General features: G+C 38.3%; 1 protein-coding gene across 1 annotated transcript in view; it reads left to right on the top strand.

The window, feature by feature from the left end:
• The first annotated feature begins 1,749 nt into the window (after positions 1-1,749).
• Positions 1,750-22,952, top strand: part of LOC108232307 (lysophosphatidylcholine acyltransferase 1) — a 26,228-nt gene continuing 5,025 nt past the window's right edge. Inside the window, exons 1-12 of the mRNA XM_017410021.3 lie at positions 1,750-2,241; positions 11,284-11,423; positions 11,803-12,017; positions 17,072-17,184; positions 18,567-18,627; positions 18,911-18,969; positions 19,635-19,669; positions 20,231-20,285; positions 20,535-20,617; positions 20,940-21,065; positions 21,321-21,474; positions 22,637-22,735. Of these exons, the coding sequence (XP_017265510.1) occupies positions 2,119-2,241; positions 11,284-11,423; positions 11,803-12,017; positions 17,072-17,184; positions 18,567-18,627; positions 18,911-18,969; positions 19,635-19,669; positions 20,231-20,285; positions 20,535-20,617; positions 20,940-21,065; positions 21,321-21,474; positions 22,637-22,735 (1,263 nt within the window). The 5' untranslated portion in view covers positions 1,750-2,118. The remainder of the gene's footprint in view (positions 2,242-11,283; positions 11,424-11,802; positions 12,018-17,071; positions 17,185-18,566; positions 18,628-18,910; positions 18,970-19,634; positions 19,670-20,230; positions 20,286-20,534; positions 20,618-20,939; positions 21,066-21,320; positions 21,475-22,636; positions 22,736-22,952) is intronic.

Raw genomic sequence — 22,952 nt, 5'->3', positions numbered from 1 at the left:
CTTCTATTCTGGATTTCAGGACCCTGACCCAAGCTCTGCCTCACGACCACGGATTGCCGCCTACCCCTCTAAGCTAAGTTTGCTCTCTCTGACCTCTTGTGTATGACCTCTGCCTTATCATCGACTAGTCTCTGGGTGTTGCGTTTGGGATCTCCTCGTGGAGATCTTCATCGCTTCTACTGAAGCCTGTTCCAGTGGTTTCCTGCATCACCCTGTCCTCAGACCCTCTGTCCCTCTGCTCCACCCGTCCACGGCTCTACAGTGCTGTTTGATGTCCTCTCCCGGAGCAGAAACCAGTTTCTGAAAAATAAAGTTTTTCCCTTTTGTACACTCCTGTGTGTGGTTGATTTTCCGGGTCCCCTCTGAGTGTCCTTACAGTGACATTTATTATGTTTATTTCTAAGTCATTTTGACATGCAACTTGAGTTGAGTCCCAGTTGTTAATTTGTCTTTAAACAGCTAAAAATGGCTTCCCTTGTTTATTTAGTTTGAGCTGCATACCTTCAATTTCATTTGTTTTTAGCTCTTACTATTAGCCCTTGTTGCACCTTGCGATTTGAACAAAACCTGGAAAATTTGTTTTTGCTTTTTTGTCTGGAAAAAACAAATGAGTGAATTTGTATAAAATGTACAGAAGACATTCATGTTTACACAAACTAAATACTAACACTGATTTTCTGAACTTCAGCACCTCAGAGAGTACTTTGAGTCTTTCACCACAAGAGGGAAGCATACAATCAGTTATGTGGAAGCATTAGCTGAGTCTAGAAACAATGCCAAACTGCATAAACCTTTGTATTAGGTAAATGCTCAAAGCACTGGGGATATATAAATGAACAAGGCAAATCACTATGTGAATTCTGCATATGATAAAATGATAGTTGATTGTGGTCATTTTAAACTGATTTTGATTGTATGAAAGCACACTTCAGTGCAATGTGTTACTCTGAACATTCTTTTCTTTCGCCATCAATATGAGTGAGTATCATAATTTGACAATTAAAAATTTTATGAGCATTAAACAAACTCCTATTTTATCACTTTTGCTAAAAATCTGTAGAGTTCTATTCTGAAATATCCCTTGAGTACCAGATTAGACCCAGTTGCTGAACAGCAGCTGTGTTTACATTAATAAACTAGCCATGTTTCCTGTTCATTTGTGCTCTAATATAATCTCTTATTACAGTCCAGACATGCGCTCTTGAAATTTGGGCACCACCCTGTTGATTTCTCTCCAGCAGGAGGTTATTTGACACTGATGTTTAGTGTTGGAGCTATTGGGATATAGTTTAACTAACACTATTTATAAATATAAACAACAATCCGGAGCAACTAAAAAGGATGATAGAATGCAAAGCTTTCTGCATTTAGAAGGATCAAAATACAATACAAATACAATCTTTTTTTGAAATATTTAAGAAGCTCTATCTCTGAGATGCTATTGTATTTTGTTCTGTTAGACTATGGGAAACACTGAGTAAAAATGATAATATATGACAATAATTCACCACAAAACAGCTATTAATAACTTCTGAGTTATTTCTAAGTTGAGGATGTATTCATTTATTTTTAAAAAGTTTTGGCAAGTTTTGGTTGAATAAAATAAAGTGCAGTCTAAAATTAATGTCAGTACTTTACCCCCCCCCCCCTCCCCCCCCTCCAGATCTATATGGAAAACTCGAAATTACGATGTTTCAGGTAGTTCTGAAGGCAGCATGAGTTCGTGCTCGGGACGGTCTCTGCGCATGCGCCCAGCTGGAGGAGAGGGGTCGTGCTTCCGTTAGCATCTAGAGAGCTAACGGGCAGGTCTGGTTGGGGAACAGGCTGCAGGGGGAAGGCGACCTGCGCAGTGGAGACAGACAGACAGATATTTATCGGCGACTTCAGATATCCCCAGTTAATCCTTGAGCTAACCATTATCCCTCCATGCTGACCAAGAAAGGAAGATAACGTTAATAGCCCTGCACTGCCGCTTCAATTAGCTTATCCAAGACAGAAAAGGGAGACGGCGTTTTGCTCTGAAGGAGGAGGGCTTTCCATTGGGTAAAACCAGTTTACTTAAAAAAAAGAAAAGAAAAAAAGATAAAGAGTACAGCAGCAGCCTTAACTAATCTAAGCATGAGGTTACCGAGTAGCAGACATTCTGCGATTGAAGGAGATGGAAAGAAAATGGACAAGCCTCCCCCATTCAGAAACCCTTTTGTGCACGTCTTGAAATTTACACCAATGGAGAAGGCGAAGGTATGTTTGCACGGGGATGATTTAAGTTAGTCCTGCACCTATGCGTGGACACAACGTTACGTTTTGCTCGTCGGACACGAGCGGCGAAGTGCGACGCGGTGATTGTGCTGTCATCATCGTGTAACCAGGCAGTTTTGTCCTGTTTCCATTCAGTCAGCTGTTCTGCTACTACAAGCTAGTCCGCTAACATCAGCTAAACACACGTTACTTCTTCGGCTTCGCGCAGGCTACGGTTTGCCTCAGCCTCGCCTGTGTTTCCATCACGCAGTTACCTGGTATTGGCAAAAAAATAAAATAAACCTGAGCTGCCGAAGAATACGCATTTTACACGCATCAGTGTTGCGCCAAATCGGTCCCTGAAGCCTCTGAAATCATAGATATTGGAGCATGGCCGCCTGTCCGAGGAGGGCCTAGCTTGTTGCTCTTTTAACAGTTGTTGTTTTTTTTGTTGTTTGCTTGTTTGTTTCAGAAGCTTCTCTTGAGTTCACATTCTGGGCTTGCGATTAACCACAGCACTTGTGTTAAACAAATAGCAGGTTTCAACCTTGTCCTGCTGGTTTGCTGGTTCTGCTCACCCCAAGAAACAGCCAACACGTGTTTGTCTTTTTTAATCACCCTTTGCTCATGTGTTTTATTCAGTTGTTTTGAAGTTTCTGCATTTCAGCACTACTGTTTAATGTAGATGAAATGCAGCTTTGCAACATTTGTTTTTATTTATTTGTGGTGAAAACTAAATTTAAAGTTCATAACCTGGCAAAGATTGCCACAATTTGGCTCTACTGTTAGTACCTATTTGTGAAATTGTGATTAGGGTGTTTGTTGCACAGAAATCCCACCTAGTGTATTCATGTAATTGATGTGGAAGCCACTAAGAGACACTGAATGTGATGTTATGGACAGATATGATTACTTACACACACTCGTCTGTTTGTGAACGCGTGTGTTCGTCTTATCATTTGGAAGTGCACATGGCCTTTTTGCAGCTCGCCTTGTTGTGTCTCAGTTAATAGTTTGTGTGGGTTTCAGTGCTCCCTCTTTCTAACGTTTGAGAACCTATGTGAATCTGATGTGTATTTAGAGTGCCTTCACCGACATCGGCGAATTCTGAAAGTCTCGGACGCGCCGCCAATGTGGAGGTACTCGCATTGATAAACAAAGTGGCATTCAGTTACTTTTGCAAACTATAAATGGTTTTATAATGTTGGCAAGAAGAACAACCAAACAAGTGCATCAGGAAAAAAAAAGGAATCGCAGAGAACGCTTGGAAAAGGCAGAAAAAGAGCAAAATCACAAAAAAAAACCCAAAAACTGCATTTAATCAAAAATAAAGATCACTCAAACTGGTTAGAAAGTGCTGTACTGATTACATCAGTTTGCTGAGTGATTGTAAAGAACATAATGGCAGAGAATAAAAATGGCATCTAAAATTCTCTTTTTCACCTCTTGGATGAGTTAGGCTCTGATCCGTGAGGATTTAATTACATGATAGTAACTAGATATCAACTCCAGAATAACTTGATCCTGACAACACTGACGCTAACGCCACTCGAGCTCTGTAAGTCCTCCTACAGTTACAGTTTTCTCACACGTTGTTTTCCCATAAAATTTGATTTAAAGCTGTTTAAATACTGCCTTGTGATAAACCTAAATGCTTGTGTTAATGGGAGCAGCTGAAGATATCAATATATATATGTGATCAGACAAGCTGCAGTTCAGATGCCGAGGGGAAAACAAAAACATTCTGTGCGGCATTGATGTAGGTAAAACCATGGAGGAGGAAAGTTTTGACAATGATTTTGATTTAATAAGGCAAGCTTTGGGATTTCTCTAATCAGAAGCCAAATTAACTCATTGCTACTGTGGGTCTGCTCATTATCTGACAACAGCAGATCAGACAGCTGAGTGGTATCTGTATTATTCAGGGTGACCGACCAAACATACTTTAGTTTGTGTGTGACAATGTGAGTCACTCTTAAACTACTGAATCTTGTCATCGAAGTTTTGGTGTAGCTCGGTGACCAACAGATGCTTCCTCCCATCCAATGCCTTCTGGTGTTCTTCTTGATTTTGAATAACTTTTGGTAGTTTGTAAAGATGTGTTCCTCACGATCAGATCCATTTGAGCAGCCATCATCTCAGCAGTAGTTTACCATCTTGACTGCATAAATTGGTGCTTTTAGGATGAGAGAAATCAACTGGCAACTCAAATTCCTGTTTCTTCTCATCTACTGTACCTCCAGTATGCCCAACTTCTGGTTTGACGATGTCTCATGAAAGCATTTTATTGTTGAGAAACAAGTAAAGAAGCAAAGTCAAAAGAACACTTTTAAAGAGGGTAAAGAGGTAGTTTGAATCTTTTGATATGGGGTTCTGTGGAACAGTTTTTAACACCTCCATATCTTACCTGTTCTGGCCAGATATGAACAACTAACAACAAAGCTGATTGCTGCCAACTAAACACTATGTCAATCTTAAAGGAATTGTAGTTGTTCATGCAAACCATATTTTATTAATCTTGCCTTTCAGTCTGGCATTTGCATGGTTATTTTTGTAGATTTTTTTTGTTTATTCACAATAGTGCAAAAAAGTGACAGCGACAACTAGCTGTGGCACTTCTGGAAACTATTTCTGCCAGAAAAACCATGCTATTGCAGATTGAAGTAGGTATAAACGTTGTAAAATACCGTTTACAAGAAGTTCTATAAAACGATGGAGATTGGAGCAGTTTTAAGACTGCAGCAATCCTTTCATCATGGCCTCACTTGGACTAGCCGTTAGCTTGTCAGTTCAGTCAGAATTAAACTCTATTTCTCCAAACTAATGTTGTTCAAAGAGCTATCTAGAACATACAATATTTCAGTTGTTCATAACCTTTCTATCAAGACCCACTTTAAAAGATCTGAACTATCCCTTTCATGTTGTACATTGAAAAATTGTTACGTTAAAGAATAGTTTGAAGAAAACTGCTGTGCAGTAAATGGATGAAATGGGATACAACAGTGAGAGTTCACCCTAATGCTAAAGCCCTGTTTTATGAATGGCACAGTTCAGCTGTAGCAGCTATGAGGGAGTATCTTATTACAGATACAAATAGTGACCTAGGGAGGGTCATTATTTGATCATTCTTCTTGTCTCTTGTATTGAAACTAAAGGGAAAACAATAGGATGTCCCATAAATCAAACCCAAAGGAAGGCGGTAGCAATAAAATCATAAGTCATCATAAAAATCAGAGGACTTTTATCGGTGATTAAAAGGAAATACATCAACAGCCCCCCTTCCCTCTAATGTAGGTAGTTGTAAGATCCATTTTCTAATAGTTTGACTCAAATGAGAAAAGAATAAATAAATAAAAGACAAAGGTATAAAACACCAAAGACACGTACTAGTATGGATGTCTTAGAAGAATCCCCTAAAGTCTGATCAGGCAGTTCTCTGAGAAAATGGGAAGGGAAAAAAAAAATCTATATCTCAGACTACAGTTAAGGGGAAAAAAAATGACTAAAGTATAGTGTTTGGAAGGATTACTTGCAGTAAGTCTTTGAAAATCTAACATTGCAGCAGGGTTAAGATTTGCAATGTACCTTTGGAGCAAACTACAACAACTCTATAAGAATGCTATTTGAACAGATTTAAAAGAAACAAAAAATCAACAGATATCAGCATTGCACACGACTACCAAGCACAACAGTGGAAAGATGATGACCCCTGAGCTGTTAAACATGAATTGTTTCTAAAGTTTTCTGAAGTCAAATCTCAGGAGACCTTCAGATTAACAAGGCCACTCATAAACAATAGTCAGCAAACCTTCGTCAACTAAACCAGAGTTATCAACAAGAGTTGGCCAATATTTCTTCACAACAATAAAAGAGACTGACAAGTTCATACAGATGAGGATTACTTCAAGTGATTACTGGTTAAGGTAGTTTTAGAAGCTAATGAACCACGGAGTGCTTTGTTCACACTGTCATACAACAGTTGCAAGCAGTTTTTTTCACTTCCTGTTCAAGTATGGACTTCATTTTTTAACTTGATGTTTTTGGTGATGAAAGTGGATTATGAAATTGAGCCTTGCTATGTGAGGCTGTATTTATGGAGTCGGCGTATAGTCTCAATTCACAGCAGAAACGGATTGTAGTAGATGAGTTTTGTTGAGTTCGTCAAAGTCATCTGTGGTGTTAGACCACAAAGCTGTTGCTTGTAAGTGCAGGCTAAAGGCCACACAACTAATGGACTGAAGCTGAATTAAAAGCCTATCATGTTTGTAACAAGTCACATCAATTTTTTTTTCACACTGCTCAGTTTTTGTGTTGGTTGATGTCAAGAGTAACCATATTTTACTTGTTTAACTCTTTTAGTAACAAAGGGAGCAGCTGTTCCAAAAGGAGGCATGTGTATGAAGGTGGATATTTCTAACTATAAGCCTCATTAGGCAGTGCCCTAATGTGACAATCCTCCATAGCTTAGCCATTGTTGGATTAACTATGGAGGCTTTCGAATACTCATTATTATGCTATACTGTATTTCAGTGACTTGACTTTTTAACCCACAATAAGCTGCAACTTCCTTGATCTGCAGAGTGACAACATATTGGTTCATCCTTTTTGCAAAATCAGTTTTTTTTTAGGCAACATTGCACATTGATAATAGTCTTAAACTCTTAAAGTTCCTTAGAAATCAAAAGTCAACCTTCTGATTTATTAAGCTTTTCACTTTTGATAAGCTTATTTTACATTCCTGTGTGTGATGTATTAAATACATTTCTGACAGGAACATTTAAAATTGGTCTAAATAAAGTGAGCAAGCATATGTTTGACTGCTGGATTAATATACCAGTCACCCATATAATGTTGTCTTCCACTGAGAGCAATACTGACAGATTTATTGATTTTGCTGTAGTTCTGATACCTTTATTGAATACATAATTTTAAATCCAGTTCTTTTTTTAAAAAGGGATAGACATTTCAAGCAAAAATACTGTTTGAATTTGTTGGTAATTATTTAAGTATTTTTCAAGCCCCACCCTAATAATGTACTCCCACTTCACTAAGCAGTAGGGTTGGGCATCATTTGAATTTGAACGATTCCTATTCCAATGCATTGTTTCGATTCCGGTTCCTAACGATCCTCGATTCTGATTCTTTTAAGAGGCAATATACGCTGTGACCTTTCTGTGGTACTCTTCATTTTGTTACACCAACATGTTTCCCTTGGGCGCTGTGGTGACCAGAGTAGCACATCATGGAGTCTGGTCGACTTCCTGGCTAACGTTAGCAATTTCAGTTTGTCTCTGAAAAAATACATGGGCGTACGTTAGCTGGGTTTTTGCATTCAAGTTGACCCAACATTTTACGTTGAGTATAACTTGTTAGCTGCCTCAACGTTAGTATAAGACGCATTTTATTGTTTTACTTACTAGATTCTAACTGCAGTGCAGTGCTAGGCTGAGGGTCGGAGCCGGAGGAAGAGGCAGTGTAGGGAGGCGGGCGCAGCACATCACAGACGGGGCACTCTGTCACCTCTACATCATAAACTCGGTGGTGTTTAATCATGTTGGTCGTGCACCCTCCTTTGCACGATATAATCTTATTGCAAGTTTTGCACTGCGCCGACTGGTCATTTCTTTTATTAAAGTTAAGCCACACTTTCAGTCCATGGTTTCGCATTCACTTCCTGCAGATTCTTCTTTGTTGGTGTTTGCCGGGTTCTTCTTCCGATCGGCGGAATGGGTATCAAAACTAGGAATTGAAATTTAAAAATTTGAATGATTCTACGAGAATAGGAATGTTAGTTCCAGTTCCAATCAATTTCTGAGACTCGATGCCCAACCCTACTAAGCACCTCTTTGCTCCACACATAAAGAAGAACACCGAGTTACAGCTATTCAGGCTCTTCATCCTTTACTTATTCAGTCTTGATTAGCATAGAACAACAAGTGTCAGCACAAAAAACAAACTAGGAACATAAAAGCGATAATCTGAACCAAGTCAGAGCTTTTTTTAAAATGTAAGGTAATTCTGCACACAGTATGTGAGCGTAACACTGATTTATCACTCTCATTTTATAGAAGGGGCTAATGTTAGCATTTTTGCACATTTGTGTTTTAATAAAAAAGTAAAAGAAAAAAGCACATCTGCGAATTCTACGAACTGCACATTCATTCTGATAAACATCATGATAAAAAAGAAAGTCATTGTTGAAGTGGCTAATAGTGTAATATCACTCACGGCCACTAGAGTTTTTCCCAGAAAAGGCATTTTTGGACCAAGCTGTTTTAATGATTCTTGTGGTTCATCCGCCGCAACACTCAGCAGAAGGTCAGTGTGACCATGCCACTTATATAATGCACATGTTGTAGTCAACAACGTCATCAACAGTGGAAGACTTTGTAGTTGGAGTTGTGAATTATGGGTCCTTGGCCCAACTTTGAAACCAGAGTTTGAAAGATTGCTACAAACATTGAGAAGAAGTTATAGTAAACAAAGACTGATATGACAGCTCGGTCTACCTTTGTGTGTTCAAAGTAGAGCACATGATGATAAAAGGCAATGGTTAAGTAGCTTCTACTGTACTGATGCAAAGGCAGGTTTTGCAGGTGGTGGAAGAGCAGTTAGTCTGCTCAGCCAATCATTACACATTAATGTTTGAACCAATCACATTCCCTTACGTCACTTGAAAATCCCTTTTGAGCTGTGAAAGCACCTACTCTGAAACAGGAGCTAAAAAAAATGCAATGGTTTTGAACTGGCTCCTTGCGATCTGAAAGCACCTAAAATGTCAACAGTTTTTACAAGTCTGAGTAAAGTATTATGGATCATGGGTGGCTTAGCTGTGGTGTCGTGTATATGTGAGAATTTTCTCATTGTCAGGTCAAATAATAAAAAGAAGTTTCAAACATCAGCAATTAAAAACAGGAACCTTTTTTTAATTTGTTTTCCACGAGTGAAGTACACAGTTCAAACTTTCAGTTCGTCACCTTTTTTTAGATTCAGTACAGTTTCCTCTTTTAGCTTTTGCAGTGGAAGATCTATATTCATGAAAATAAGCTGTTGTGTTCATTTTTATTTAATTTTTTTGCCATACAAATCAGCATGAAGCTGAGCAGCTGTTCATCGCAGTTTGAGAGTACATTGAGAATTTAATTTCCCCATTTGCAGTACATTACTGGCCTACGCTGAGGTGTAAAACTGCCATTACAGCTGATATTTATGTGCACGTTCGAAGCCTTTTAGTGCACATGAATTATTTAGCAATGTAGACTAATTATCATCAGAGTAGAACTGATAACTGCTACCATCTGTGTGTGTCAACAATGTCTACACTTGTACTTCTTAAATTGGGAACTGCTTTTGTATTCAGTACCAAAAGGACCCCGTGTCTCGTAACATTTTGTGAGACATCTTGCGTTTCGTACTGAATTGTATTATACTTCTGACTGTCTGGGGAGTAGTTGGCAAACTTGTTTTTATTACACGTCAATCTATAAGATATGGAAATAAAGCTTTGTGTTTTCTATCTCGTACATTTTCACGTGCTGCTTCTTGTCTCTGCAACTCACCAAGTTGACTGAGGTCAAGACTGTAATTTATACGAGGCGAGCTTGTTCTTAATGTTTGAAGTGCCTCTGTGTTTCCTTCATCACATTAATGAATCAGCTTCAGCTCTTTCTGCTGTGTGCCTGCAGCAGGTGTGTGGAACACAAGGCAACAGATTCGAATGATTTATTTTTTGTTCTTTTTTTTTTTTTAATATTGCTAAATGATCCTGAAAAGTCACTAAATGTTGAAACAAAATACCCCAGGTGGCAACTATGTGTCGTCCATCCGTGACAAGCTGTGGTCATGGATGGTATGTCACGAGTTGACTTTTTATATCATAAAACCCATTTTAATTATTGCCTTCCTCCATTAAAGTAAAATATTTCATAAACCCGTGGATACATTTTAATGAAACTCTCAAAGTAATCATCAGATGAACATTTACAACTGATTAATTAAAGCCACCGCAACTAATTGACCTTAGCAAACACTAAAATGACTGTTACTCAGGCAGTTGTACAGATATTAAGATGAAACTTGGCTTGGCAGTAGCTGAGAGTCATCCTATACGCCGAGTTCTAACAAACTATGAGATCATTGATTCAATCTTTGGCATACAGAGTGATGGGTGAAATGCACTCCTGTCAGGAAAGCTAATTTTATTTTAATTGTTTTTTTTTCCAGTCTTTTTAACCTCAGTTTTTAAATTCTTAATCAAGCCCAGTTACATCATTAAACAGAGAATTGTAAGAAATATCAAAGGGTCTTGTTGCTGTTTAACAAAAAATAAAACATTTAGAATGCACAAAATAATAATTAGTTGATACATTTAGCTCTGCCCCTTGATAGGATAAAATGTTGCTAATGTTGTATACATTAAATGTGCATCTATCTAGTTGCTGCAAAGCTTTATGCTCCTCCACTGTGTTACAGTAACAGAGTCACATGAGTGTTACGTTATGTAGCCCCGTTTGCATTTTCTTTTATTTCTGCTTTCCTTCCTTTTGTGTTTTAAACCAGTCGAATGCAACACAGCCATGTCACTATGTAGCTTTACTGTTCGTCTGAGGCCGGGAAATCCCATTTGTGTTCCAACTGACCAAATTCACTCAGTGCTGATTAAGCTTATTAGCTGCAGGTAAATCTGCTGCAGTGTTTCTCCCGTTTACCAGAGTTAAAAATCTGGTGTCTGTGGTGACACTCCAGGATTATTTTATGCTTGCCAAGTTTGAAGAGGATAGCAACAAAGACCAAAATAGACTTGTGTTGGTGCCTGCAGTAGAGAAAACTTGAAAGGATTTAAATTGACCTTCTTTTGGATGGGTGTTGGTAGTTTGTGGAATGTTTTACTTGGAATAGACATCAAGTTTGAAACATCTAACACAAAACTATAACTGCATAATCTGCAGTAAAACTTGAACTTCAGGTGTGGCGAGGAGCAAGACAGAAGTTTGTTGTCTTAATGCCTTTTTTTTCCCCCTCTGTTTTTTTTTCAATCTCTAACAGATTGCAATAATGACAGTCACACTATTCCCCATCCGTCTACTCATAGCTGCATTCATGATGCTGCTGGCATGGCCGTTTGCCTTCGTTGCCTCAGTGGGGCGCTCCGAGACCACCGTCGAACCCCAGTGCCTCTGGAGAAGGTGCATGATTTTCTTTTTTTAATTTAATATTTGCTTATGGTGTCTATCTGAAGAGTTTTCTTATCAATAAGTTAGAAACCCCATTTATGAAATTCTCATTCAGCATCTTGTCACTTTACAGAATGTTATGGGCCATTACCTGTGCTGTCAGAGCTGATGTTGATATAAAGTCACATGGCTCAAATGTTCTTTTAATATGCCTATTATGAATATGTGAGTGTGTGTGTGTATACTGTTATCTGTCATGTTAGGTGTTGTTGTGGGTGTAGGGTTCATCAGTAATGACACTTTAGCTCAGCACACATTTCAATGTTGTTGTTTTTTATTCCCCACGATGAATGAAAAATGTGTTTCACTTGTTTAAACGTCTTGTTTCCAGGGTGGTGGACATCATTCTGAGAGTCATCATGCGAGCCATGTGGTTCGCAGGAGGTTTTCATTGGATGACTGTGAAAGGGCAAAGGGCACTACCTACAGAAGCCCCCATCCTGACCCTGGCGCCCCACTCGTCTTACTTTGATGCCATCCCAGTTACAATGACAATGTCCTCGATTGTCATGAAAGCTGAGAGCAAGGATATACCTCTCTGGGGCAGTAAGTGGAAAAAAGTACATTGTTATTTTGTTAATACGGGTTTCAATCAGTCTGGATGAAACATGAACCTTCTTTATGCTTTAGTACTTTATATGCACCAGTTTATATTGACTAAGCTATCAGACCAGAATTCTCTGAGTTCTATGCTGCCCAGTAGTGGCTGCTATCAAGACAAATATTGACAAAAGATAAGGACTGCTATTAGAAAGTAATAAAAGCTGTAGAGGAAACAGCCAAGATTAGTCAAACACAGTGAGGTGCAAAGATTGTCAGATCTTCCATTAAACATGTATACAGCTTGTAACATTTACAAGATAATACAAACATGTTTGCTGCAGCATGAATAAGACAGAGTGTGCACTCCACCTTATTTAGATAATGGAAGCCATGCTGCATATCTGCTGCTTTCCATTACAGGCACTGGTGGTCCAAAAGGCCCCCATCTAAAGAAAAAACCAAAACAAAAATCCTTCGGCCCATAAAGTAATTTCCTCCTAATAATCAATGTGAATTACTTAATTATTTAGATCGCTGTGTACCGTTTTTCAACTATTTTGACAATTTTAAATTAAATTTAAAATGTTTTTTTGTGATTAATTTTAGTTTTTTTATACTTATTTACAGTTATTTTGTCCTCAACAGATGATACAGGTCACCAAACATGTTCGTCAGTAGATTTAACATGTCGTCTGTTGGTAGTGATCGGGACTGCAGGGCAGCTCTAATAGTCTCATTGGGGTGTAAAATATTCCGCCCTGTAGACACATTCTGCTGGTTTTAGCTCAGTGATACGAACACTACAAACATTACATGATCTTTTTTAATGTAGGAATAGTTGCAGCACAACCTGCTGTATCCAAGAGTGGAGATTTTCTGTTTAAAAATCTATTTCTGAGACTAAAATTAAAAGATAAATTATCAGTCAGCATCTTGGAGCAGACAGACTGGACATGAACAAAACACAGAAAACTAAAGACAAAGGGAAAATAAACAACAGGATATTTTGTTCAGCAATGTAGGTCATTTTCTGTCTGTAACTGTTCACAGGTAGATATTATTTGTCTAATTCGGTGGCTTTTTATATATGCGGTAGAGCGATGTATATATATATATATATATATATATATATATATATATATATATATATATATATGTCTAACTTGCACCCTTTGGTTAGTCACTTGAACCTGCTAACTGGAGATTAAACCGCAGAACCAACCACTGAGCTCTACCACAGACACAGGAAGTCACAGAATTGAATAAATAAAACCCACCTGTGGCCTGTTTGAAAGGTTACAGATAAATGTGTGTATGTCAGCATCACTTCTTTACTTTTCTGTAGTTTTTAGAAGTTATTCACAGAAGCTTTTCCACCATTTATCTTTGATAATTTGAAGAAATATTGCAGGAATTTGACTTCAAACAAAATGAAAAAGTAAATCCAGAAAGTTGTGTACCTGTCTGTCTGTTTATTTTTACTCGGGTAAAATGCGGGTGCGGGAGGCGTATTGTTGGACTCGTTGCAGAATTTTTATTTCTTAAGATTAGGCCAGCTTAACCCCCCCTTGTAATAGCTAAGCTCTCAGTTAAGAGTTGCGGCTTCATGATTCGTCTTTTAATTCAGTGCATCTTCATGCAGGTCACTTTATCCTCAAATTACTTTTCAACTTTATATGGCTAAATTCTTAATAAATACATGCAGTCATATTATTTTGCATACATTATTATTCAGTGCTGATAAAGATCAGACAAGTAGAAACACAAAGGAGAGCTTGAGTTTCTGCAGTTGGAGGCTTAGCAAAAGGATTGCTGCTGTTATAGTAAACAGGAGAATTTGACTCATTGGTGTTTTGCGTGAGTGTTGAAGAAGCTGAACCTGAAACTCTGTAACTCTGTATTTGTGTATATATAAGTTGAGTCAGCAGAACTGTAACACCTTTGTATGTGGAAACCATACATGATGCAAAGTGAGAGGTCAGAGGTTACATTCTGTTTCGATGATCGCACTGTAGGCAAGGAAAAGAAAATAAACTAAAGATTGCAGAAAATCCTATCAAATATTAGTACTCATAACAATCATTAACTTAGAACATAATTTTAGTTTTTCACTTATTCAACAACCACTTTTGTTTAGTTAGGAATCACAGTAAAATGGTAATAAGGTGGATAGTTAGGAGCCTGAGGAGGAATCTTTGACTCATTTCTGCATCTGCATTTCAATCCATAAGACTACCGACATGTTGGTCTCGTCTTTGCAGTTTCGACATTTCGTTCTATGCGAACTTGCAACAGGAAAAGTTTCACATAGGAAGTAGAAATGGTCTGTCTACGATTTGGAGCCACATGCAGAAGTCAAGTAGACCACGTTAAGTTGCAGACAGTACACACACACACACACACACACAGCGTATCCTATTAGCAAGCTTGCATGTGAAGTTACCTCCTCTAAGTGCCAGTGTTGGCTTCGGATCATACGTCCCTGCCAGCGGGACATGCAGTCAAGGTTTATGGGTTATTTTAGTTTTCATCGTTCCTCCTCCCGCCCTGCCTACTAAGTCAGCACTTTGCCACGTTGTTACCTGCAGGGTGTGGGGAAGCTCGGCCAAGTTACAATAGCAGCACTTTCTTACAATGACAGATTGAAACTGCATAGTATTGGAGCATTTATTTTTGTTACTGAATAATTGTCAGGATCTACATCAATCAAGCATTCTGCTAAGATTGAACTTTTTTTTTTATCCTCAGAGATTGACTTTATTTTACAATTTTTTCCAACTGATTCTTCTGTATATCATTATTCTGACACATGTGCTCACTATGCTCCAGGCTGTCCTCAAAATGGGTGAAAAAATAGAACCTGTCAAACCATGGTTTGAACAGTCCCATTTGAGTTTTGCACAAGTCAATGGACGGCAAGCGAGTGGAGGCCTGAATAAGCATTACGACATGATCAGCTGCAGTCATGTGTGCAGAGTCTTTTGATACGAGCCAGAACCCTAATCTCTTCCTGTCAGCAGACCGATCACTGTTGGAACCCTTTCTTTTTATGATCTTACCTTCTATCTTAATTTTTTTAATTAATTTTCTTTATTAAATATGTCACTTCTTTATAACATTGACTCAAGGCATCGTAACATTTGCAGTCATTTGATAAATTGAAAGATGGGTCATTTATCAAAAAAAAAAAACAGCTCTTGCATCTAGAAATAAATAGCAGAGACCTTGTGACACTTAACTTTGCAGAGCCAGAGCATACATTTTCCTTATATATTTATCAGCTTTATTTTTACCGTGAGTGTTTGATTGCTGGTGAAGTTGCCTTTGACTGAAAGAGTCAAGCGGCAACAGGAAGTGAAACTGACCATTGCACTGTCTAATTAAAGACTATGTTAAATTCATAGTAGCACTTTGAATCTAATTCTGTTGCTTTCTTGTGAACTTGAAGAGTTTTTCTGTTATATGCTGAGTCACGTGTCATCTGTGTCGGTGGTGCTGTTTGTAGATCAAGTTTTAATTGTTTTAAGTTTGTTTGAATCTGATCACAAAGACCAAAGAGGCATGGAAAAACAAAAAAAACTCAGAAGCACGAGGGAAAAGTACAAAAAAAACCCAGCTGCACTGGAAAATATTAGTTATTTTAAACTATTTCATTCTGATTCAGAACAGACGTGTGTCCACTTCTATTTCCTACAGACAAGAATATAATCATATGTCTGTTTTTTCAAAACAACCTCAATCTGAACGGCCATGTCGCATTTCATCCAGCTTTACGTCCTTGAAGTAGGGGTTTGCAGATCGATCAAACATTGCACTACAATACCAACGTCATGCAGATTAAAGCTTGGATCTCCACACTCACCGGTTTTGAATCGAGAAAGCTCCCCGGGTGGGCAGCGAAACGTCTTCAACTACAGAACAGAAGTCCAGTTGCTTTGCTTTTTGGATTTTGCCAAGTCCTGGATGACTGAGAATCTACACCGACATATAAAAAAAACGTTTGTGTCAGATTGAATTGGCACTAGCGTGATGGGATCAATACTTTCAGTTTGTCTTTCTCCTCTTTCAGTACTTCGCTCCCATTCCAGAAGAGCAATTCTCCACCAGATTAGACAGGAAGTGGCAAGATCAAAATTAAACACTGGACTAAACAAGCATGACAGATGATGATGTTATCAGCTGATACACATGCTAACATGTGTCGTATCCATATGTACTCCTGTAAACACAGCATGCTGCTTGTGACGTCACAGCGTCTGCTTTGCGTCAGTTCTCAGCCAAACATTTAAATTGAGCATTAATACCAGAAGTATAAATGTGGCCTTATTATTCCATTGGACTTCTGTAACCAAATAATTTTTATTGCTCATATTCTGTGTGATTGAAGAGGGGGTAAAGACCCTGAATATAAGGATCATCAGGGTTCTTTGTAGAACACCGATGACACTAAAAGTTTTTTTTTTTTTTTTTTGGTCTCAATCTGTAGTTACAAAAGGAAATTAGACCTATTGTTTCCATTTGTGATGAACATGTGAGCTTCATCTGACTCATGAAACCACTTTTGAGAACATCCTGTTTGAACACACACACACGTATTGACATGACTCGGTTGTGATGTCTTTATTTCATGTTCAGTGAGGTTAGGTTTGCTGCTAATACAGTGATTAGTTAGAGAGGCCCAGACACACTCCAATGTTAGTTTCTTCAAGTGTCCTCATTTAACTTTATATTGAAGCAAGGTAATTAATTTACTCTTTTGGCCCTTCACAGAGAAAGCCTTATAGCTCTATAGAACTATATATGAAAAGTCAAACTAACAAAGGAATTTTTAATAAAACAATGTTTTTTTTTCACTCTAACATTAATTGCTATGAATTGAGTGTCTATTAATTGTGATTGATTTTAAGGACACCACTGACGGGGTGCATGCTATGATGTTTTTGTGCTCCTGAATATATTTGTAGTAACATATCTTTTGTGCGGTATCATATTCTTCTGACATAACTGTTGCTGTGTGATTTATTTCCTCTATTTTGTTCTTTGCATTTTACCTCCAGCTTTGATAAAGTACATCAGGCCAGTGTTTGTGTCCCGATCGGACCAGAACTCGAGAAAGAAGACCGTGGAGGAGATTAAACGGCGAGCCCATTCTGGAGGAGAATGGCCTCAGGTAAGTGGATTAACAAGAGTAATTGTGTTACAGATTTGTAATACACCTGATGGTACACCAGCTTTTTAAAATGAACAGAGAGTGTGTATATGTTTGGTGCATCACATTTGCCAAACTGGTTACTGGTTTGGCAAGTTTTCATGGCAGTTTGGGGATTTCTCACAACAGATTTTCTAATGGATTATAAGAAAAAATTATCACAACAAACAAATATAAAGTGATTGTCCAACCATTTTAAAGGGGGGGTTCTGTGGATAAATATGAATTCATATCTTACTCACTGTAAACAGTTCTTTGAACAGCTTCAGTTCAACAGAACTAATGAGCTCATGGCTAGTCCGAGCACAGCTAAGATCAAATCTGATTATTGTTGTTTTGAAACTATTCCAATCTTCAAAGTTATAGAGCGGTTCATGCAAATGATACTTTATAAACCTTCACACTGTAATCAAACTTGTATTACACATTTCTTTTAACAAAAGTGTTTCTTGCCATAAGCACCCTCAGGAAGCTCCAGGAATGCTACAGCTAGCTGTTACTGCTGTTGCTTGCAAGCAACCGTAGAATTCTAGTTGAAAGCTGTGTAATGCAAAATTAACACCAATGTAAAGATTTATAAAACAGCATTTGCATAAACCGCTACGTAATATTTGAGATCTGCGTTCTTTTAGGATGACTGCAGTCAAAAAGAAACCTGTTTCTCAGTGGTGCCCAATCCTGGTCCAGGAGGGCCACCATCCTGCAGGGTTTCGGTGTTTCTCTGCTGTGACACACCTGTCCTGAAAGACATGAAAGACCTGCTGAAGAGCAGAGAAACATCTAAAACATGCAGGGTAGTGGCCCTCCAGGACCAGGATTGGACTCCACTGGTCTAAGTCAGGGGTGTCAAACCTCAGGTCTCAAGGGCCACCGTCCTGGAAGTTTTAGGTTTTTCTGCTCCAACACACCTGATTCAAATGGTTTAATTACCTCCTCACCAAATCGTCAAGTTCTCCAGAAGCATCTCCACGAGGCAAACATTTAAACCAGGTGTTTTAAAGCAAGAACACGTCTAAAACATGCAGGAAAGCGGCCCCCGAGGAATGGAGTTTGACACGTGGGCTCTAAACTGAGGTCATTCAAAGAGCTATCTACAGCAGGTTAGAGATCTGTCTAAAACCTTTCCACCAAGCCCCACAGAACTATCCTTTTAAACATCAAACGCTCTTCATCATCCTTCATTCTTCACAACTAACATGTGTTTTTGGCTCTGCTGTAAATAAGGTGTCCATCTGCATGTGTTCCAAATCAAAATAAGCTTTTAATGTTACTGATTAAATTGGAGCATTGAAGGAAAAGTACTTCTGAAACACTAATGAACTATTTCCTCCCATTATGTCTAGATTATGATTTTTCCAGAAGGGACATGCACAAACAGATCCTGTCTCATCACCTTTAAGCCAGGTAGCTTCAGTTCTGTTGTTTGACACTTTTTCATTTCGTTTTTCCCCCTTTTCTTCCTTTTCCAATTGCATGTTCTTACTTTGAAACTTATATTTTTAATGAAGCGACACAGTTCTTTCAGATTGCTACGGGTTTAATTAAGTTATAAAAGTTAAGATTTAATGATATATTTGCCATACACTCGTAATCTATACAGTATTTGTGTTTTCTCTTTTATTTTTATTTCTTATTTTATTTGTTTGGAGGTTTTCCAAAAATTGGTTAAAGTACCTTTTCTTTGTAGGGGCCTTCATCCCAGCTGTTCCAGTGCAGCCTGTGGTTCTTCGGTACCCTAATAAACTGGTAAGAGTCACAACTGAAGGGAGACTTATTGGAGCACAGTTACGTTCTCGTTTTAATAGTAAAACAATACACATTTGACATTTAAAAGCTCACTTTTTCCACCATTTATTTCTCCTCTTATTCTTACAGATACCTTTTTAAAAAAAAATTAGGTCTGTAAAACAATCGGATCATTTTAATGCAAAACAGTATGCATATCGTTCCACTGCAGGTTAAGCCAAGTGTTGAGTCGAGCTCTGTGACAGTAGCTCAGTGCAGCACATCGAGTGTGTTTGTACACACACACTGCGTGCCCTGTGGTGTGCTTTACTTATTGCTTGAGATGAACCGCAGCAGCTTCATAATTACACAAAAAAGCGGCTCAGCAGCATTTCTGCATTTCCTAGAGGTCCTGACCCTGAAACCTAATTTGCGTTTGTTGCCTTCATTTCCTGCCGTCAAGCCTACAATAAAGTATTTTTTTGTTTCTTTCTTTTTTCACTGCTTTCACAATTTACTATATGTTTCAAAAGTAATTTTTTATTTGTTTATTTTGAAGCGTTTCAGTTGAAAAAACTGAGTTTCAAGCAAATAATAGTTTTAAATTAAGTGAACGGTTGGGTGAAAGGTTTAAATAATTTATGTCTGGTTTAAAGAATATGTCATCTTTTCTTTATTTTTAACAGGACACAATCACGTGGACCTGGCAAGGCCCGGGAGCGTAAGTACACAATTTTATTTATTTATGATCTTTTAATAATGTATGGTGTATACGTCAACTGTTAAACTACAGCAAAATATGCTTCTTTTTTTGTTGTTGTTAAGGGAAAGTTAAAGGATAAATTAATTGGTCACCAAATTTAATCTTTTTTGCACATAACATTTCATGTAAAAGTGCATTTTATTGATCATCTTTGTTTTTTTCTTTGTTGTCACATTTACTAGCTTTACTACCTTTCAACAAATGTCTGCTTTCACTTAAATGACAGCAAGAAGTCATTTAGGCCATCATATAAGTGCCCAGTTGTATAGATTTGTGATTTGTAAAGCGTATGTTCACCATATTTGTTCAAACATTTTTATTCACACCACATTTGTTTCCATATAATTCGCTCATTTTCTTGACGTTTCATGGAGCTTTGTTATTTTTAAACCTAAATACAATTACTAGTTCAAATTTTAAAGTTTTTTTTTTGTTTTGTTTTTTTCCTTTAAAACATTTTTGCACTGCTCCTTTTGATGTGAAAAGATTTTTTTTTTTGTCTGTAATTATTTATTGCAGATTTGAAATCTTGTGGCTGACGCTCTGCCAGCTACACAATGAGTTTGTGATAGAGGTAAGTACGACAGTTTCTTTACACTGCCTGCCTTCTTCTGCCTGTATTGTTGTTTACTCAGGGTGACAGATAAACACAGTATGGCAAATGATCAAACGTGTGCCGTGGGTTACTTACTTTAGATAGACACAGTATGGCAAATGATCAAACGTGTGCCGTGGGTTACTTACTTTAGATAGACATTCCTGTTTATTTTAATTTTTTTGTATGTTTTCTATTCAGACTTTGTTTTTCTGTCTCTCTCCACAGTTCCTTCCCATTTATACCCCCTCAGAGGAGGAGAAAAAGAATCCTGCTCTCTTTGCTATCAATGTGAGACAAGTAATGGCCAAGTAAGTCGCACATTTTAATCACAACGAGTCTTTGGTAAGAATCAGTTGGCCACTGTTTAGCTTTTTGAACACACGGTGGCTGTTAACAGTCAGACAAATTGTGCAGTTTTATGTCAATAAGTGTACCATTGATTGTTTTATCTAAAACATTACAGCAGATGCTAGAAAGTTTCAGGTTGTCATCTTTGTTGCAAAGGCCGCAATGACGGCTGTACATTTTGGCGTCATAGAAGTCACATCAGCTTCTGCATTTGCTCTATAAGCCTAGGTTTGTATTGATTTGCACCCACCGATGATGTCCTCTCATTGTCTCCCACCTCAGAGCTTTGGGGGTGCCCATCACAGACTATTCATTTGAAGACTGCCAGCTGGCGATGGCCGAGGGCCAGCTGAAGCTGCCAGTCGACACCTGTCTGCTGGAGTTTGCCAGACTCGTCAGGAGGCTGGGGTGAGTCGCTCAAATGTTCCGATTCAGTGCGTCCCATCAGAGAGAACTAAGTAAGGAGCACGAGAGTGTAAAATACTCCATCAACGCAACAGGAGCTTGGCAGGGATTCAGTTCGTGGAAGCAGTGTCTTTGTGTACAATCGTGCATTCCAGGAATTTAGGCTGGCCGTGTGTGCCTATCAGAAGGACGGGTTGCTGCAGGAACGCATGCTATCATGTTACACCTCCTTCTTAAAGTCTCTCATTGCTGTCACAGGCTGAAACCGCAGAACTCTGAGAAGGTTTTGCAGGACTACGGGAACAAGGCCAGGAAGCTTGAGGGACAGAAGCTTGGCTTGGACGACTTTGCCCACTTCCTCGATGTGCCAGTTTCAGATATGCTTCGTGACATGTTTGCACTCTTTGATGAGGTAAACACACTTTGCAGCTCAGCTGTCTTTCACCGTAGTATCTGCTGCTACTTGCTTTGGAGGTCTTTTGCTTAATTTGTCCTTATTTAATACAGTTATATTCACAAATACAGAGCTGAGGAAAAAAGTAGCTTGATTACATAACTAAAGTCATTCCTGTTATGTAGTTTTTTATATCCTGTCAATAAAAACTGCACAAATTTTTCACCAACATCTTGGATAGATGATGAAAGAGTCAGTCTGTTGGGTAAAGGTGTTCTCCACCACATCCCAAAGATTCTCAGTCAACTTTTACCATGGACTGAGTGGTGATCAGTGAATTCGTAAAGCTGTTGTTCCATGCCTCCTGAACCAGTCTTTCCCAGCTCCAACCTTGTGAATCCCAGCATCAATATGTAGAATTATGCTCACGTCATCAGGGGAAAAAAAATCATTGACTGATGAGGAAACCTGGTCGTTCAGTCGTCAAACTAACATTTCTCCAGGCTGAAAAACTAAACCCTGACCTGACCAAATAATTAATTAATTAATGTCTGTCAAGTCTGATAGCCAGTAGGTGATCAGTGCCATACATGATAGGTGCATTACTCGCCAATTTTCTGTCTGCGTCACTATTTGGAACAGGTCAGTTTGGACTAATCAAAACACTTTACCTGTTTAGATTTTTCAAGAGTTTAGTCTCAACGCTCTCAGGCAAATTAGTCTTTTTAACATGTTTTAATTGAAACCCATTTGAGTTCTTTTTTTCCCTCCACATTGTGCAGATGTGTAATGCTCCTACTTTCATCTTTTATTTTATTTCACTAAATCATCATTGTTTTAAAGTTTAATTCTTAAAAATGAAGGCTCATCAGTACACTTGTAGGTTTTAATAATGCCTTAGCCATCTTCTGTTGTAGTTTTAGCAGCTCTCTCTCTCTCAGGTTGTTTGTTTCATACTGACCAGCTTTTTTCCCACCTTCTGTAACAGGGTAACATTTTCTCCACTAGAACTGGTAACAGGTAACTTTTCTTTCTCCCACAGGCAGTGTATTTATTATAAAACATCCAGACAAGTTTGAAAAATGGTTTTTGCAGCAATCTCATTTTTCATCTCAACAATTGCTGTAAATACTTTTGTCCAAAAAGGGGCTTAATAGGCTTTTGTTTTTGTCTTTTTCAGCGGGAAGATAACAGCATGGATATCAGAGAATTTGTGATAGCCTTATCTGTTGTATGCAGACCTGCTAAAACTCTGGAAACGATGAAATTGGCCTTCAAGGTATGTTTTTTTTTATTTTATACACACACACACATATATATATATATATGGTGCAAGATGCTGGCAGGGAAAGCATACATGGAACGTCATAACCAAGTGGCTGTCATAGTGTACAGAAACATCTGTGCAGAATATGGACTGGAAGCCCCGAGATCAAAGTGGGGAACACCCCCAAAGGTAGTGGAGAATGACCGAGCTAAGATCCTGTGGGACTTCC

This window comes from Kryptolebias marmoratus, linkage group LG16, assembly GCF_001649575.2.
Source record: "Kryptolebias marmoratus isolate JLee-2015 linkage group LG16, ASM164957v2, whole genome shotgun sequence".
NCBI lineage: Eukaryota > Metazoa > Chordata > Actinopteri > Cyprinodontiformes > Rivulidae > Kryptolebias > Kryptolebias marmoratus.
The sequence above is the reverse complement of the archived record's forward strand: the minus strand, read 5'-3'. Positions and strand labels throughout refer to the sequence as shown.